The following is a 2,615-nucleotide window of genomic DNA, read 5'->3' on the forward strand; positions in this document are numbered from 1 at the left end:
CTTAGCCAATGGCACCATCACAGCCAGGATTAGGCCTGGGGAAAGCCCCAGCATTGCTGGTTTCAGCCTGGTGGCAGCAAGCTCAGATGTATTCATGCTTCTCGCCTGAGAACTGTACTCAGATGTATTCACACTTCTCTCTCAGACTGGCTGATGGCATGAGAGCTGCGGGCAGCGCCTGGGTAGCGCTGGTTTAGGGGTACGAGGGAGATGGGTTGTCCCAGGGCAAACCAGGCAGCGGGAGGCAAGAGCTGCAAATGTACCCAGCCAGGCAGGACACTGAAAGCTGGGCATTGCCTTTTGTCTGAGTTGCTCCCAGTCTGGGAGTGCAGGCTGGCCCCAGATCCCTGGGGATGTGGGGCAGGACTGCCGCTCCTGCAGGGGCTTGTGCATGGACCAGTCTGTCCTCACACCACGCACAGACACCCACCCGGCAAAGCCCCACGTGCCAGTGAGCTCCCGGGGCTGCCGGGCTCCCAGCCACCACTGGCCCCCCTGTTCACATCCCCCTGTCACCCTCTCCCCCAGGTGTGGTTTCAGAACCGGCGAGCGAAATGGCGCAAGCGGGAGCGGTTCGGCCAGATGCAGCCGGTCCGGACCCACTTCTCCACCGCCTACGAGCTGCCCCTGCTCACCCGTGCTGAGAACTACGCCCAGGTAAGCGCATCACCCCACCCCGGTCCGCCTGTCCCCATGCCTGCCGGACACACTGCCTCTGCTCCTAGTCCCCTCCAGGTGATGCTTCACTTCTCGGGTTCATCCACCTGCCCTCAGGCAAGGCTGCAAGAGGACCGCGGCTGGGCTTGTATTTCCAAACGCTGAAAGGGCCAGGAATTACTCAGCTGGTGTCCTGCCCAGCTCCCTCATGCCCTGGCCCAGTGCAGCCATCTCTAAAGTAGGCTCCAAGCCCAGCGCTGTGTGAGGCAGTGCAGCCACCCTTTGGGCACCGGTCACCCTGCTCAGCACATCGTATGACACTGTCCTGCTCCCACCATGTGCGCTGTTGCCCACTAACTCCCCACTGACTTGGAAAAGGTCCTGAAAGGCTATGAAAACCAGCAGTTCCCAGGATGCTTCCTGTTGCCATGTCTAGGTTTCCATGCCCCTTCTGTAGGAGATGGGACAAAAGTGTTTTTCCCTGGCAGATTCCCACAGCCGTCTCCCAGCGATGGGCTGTGGTACCTGCAGCATGCTCGGTGACATCTGGGGATGCTTTCCAAGGGTCCTGTGGGTTTGTGCTCCAAAGGAAGGGTGGGAGCAGCCTTGTTGGGGTATCTGGGGCTGATCCTGGGGGACTGTCAAGACCATTCCCGCCCTGGCGCAGGACGCAGGTGACACAGCTACCTCCCTCCTTAACCTCCCATCCTGCAAAACCTGTCACCACAGTAGCCTCCTAAGCACTGAGCCAGCCCCCATTTCACAACGCTGCCTTCAGAGGCTGCCAGGACGAACGGGCGTTTCTTAGCTCGAGGGCTAGGCTGTGCCCCCGCAAAGCACTCTCTCCATCCTGCTGATTCCTCTTCCTGCCACCCAGAATTTGCTCGAGGGCACAGTTTTGCAGGAGCGATGCTCTGAACTCGACTTGTCCTCAAAGATCTGCTGGGAGTCCTCCCTGCCTGACGCCCCGGCTGTCAGCTACCTCCCCAGCCAGCACTGCACCAAAGCTCCCCCGCAGCCAAGCCAAGGGCGTCTGACCTCTCTCCTGCTTGGCGTCTCCCCTGAACTGAACAAGAAGCCCTTATGAAACAGCTAAGAGATGCCAAAGCAGCTTTTCAAGCGGAGGACACTCTCAGCTGCCTTTTCAGCACTCCGTTCTCTTGCCTTTGTAACTTACACTGCACCCTCCCTCTGCACTGCCCTCTTCTCCCAGCCCTAGAGATCAAAAAAATGAAAAGCAATTTGCAGGAGGTAGGAGATCAGAGAGGGCCCAAGGGCAAGCGATGCAGCAGAGTGGTGGGATGAAGGGCCCTTTGCTCTCTTGCTTCAGCCAGCTGCTCACCTCCTCCCCGCTTTCATCCTGCATGCCTGTCCCCCCGCCACAGCACACCTACTCCTGCTGGCAAACACTGAGCCCCCCTCTCTTCTTCTGCAATATCATCTAATGAGTGACGCCGCAGGAGCCCAGATGGCCGCGCGAGGTGGCCCCGCAGGGCTCTGCTCTGCAGCAGGGTGGGAGATGCTTCCTCAATGGGCAGTGAGCCCTGCTGGGGAGTGGGGCAGGGAAACTGCCTGTGCTGCAGCTGCGGGCAACTCCGCTCCCACAGGCACATCTGTCTGGTGCAAAAAGGCTCTTGCCCAGGTACAGACACCCTGAGCTGGGGCAGGAGGATGGACTGGTGATCTCGCAGCGTCCCTTTCTGCCTGTTCCCTCTAGAGCGGGTAGATCCACAGAAACACTGTAGGTGACACCAGGTTTCCTGTGCTGAGAGCTACAGAAAGTGCTCATGGTAAAAAAAAAAAAAAAAAAAAAAAAGGAGACATAGCTGGGGGTGAGGGGAACAGACAAGCAGAAAGACAACATGGCAGAGCAGGAGCACAGTCCCGCTCCCCTGTGAATTAGTCTCCAGCACTCCCTGCCCCTGCTAGGGCTGGCATATGGATTGTGGAGGGTACCT

General features: G+C 58.9%; 1 protein-coding gene across 1 annotated transcript in view; it reads left to right on the forward strand.

The window, feature by feature from the left end:
• Positions 1–528: 528 nt before the first annotated feature.
• The window catches only part of LOC104627208 (homeobox protein aristaless-like 4), a gene marked incomplete at its 5' end in the record, with an annotated part of 2,859 nt that continues 772 nt past the window's right edge, over positions 529–2,615 (forward strand). The window contains one exon of the mRNA XM_010295337.1: positions 529–657. Coding sequence (XP_010293639.1) covers positions 529–657 — 129 coding nt within the window. The remainder of the gene's footprint in view (positions 658–2,615) is intronic.

Source organism: Phaethon lepturus, unplaced genomic scaffold (genome assembly GCF_000687285.1).
Source record: "Phaethon lepturus isolate BGI_N335 unplaced genomic scaffold, ASM68728v1 scaffold26599, whole genome shotgun sequence".
In the NCBI taxonomy this organism is placed as follows: domain Eukaryota; kingdom Metazoa; phylum Chordata; class Aves; order Phaethontiformes; family Phaethontidae; genus Phaethon; species Phaethon lepturus.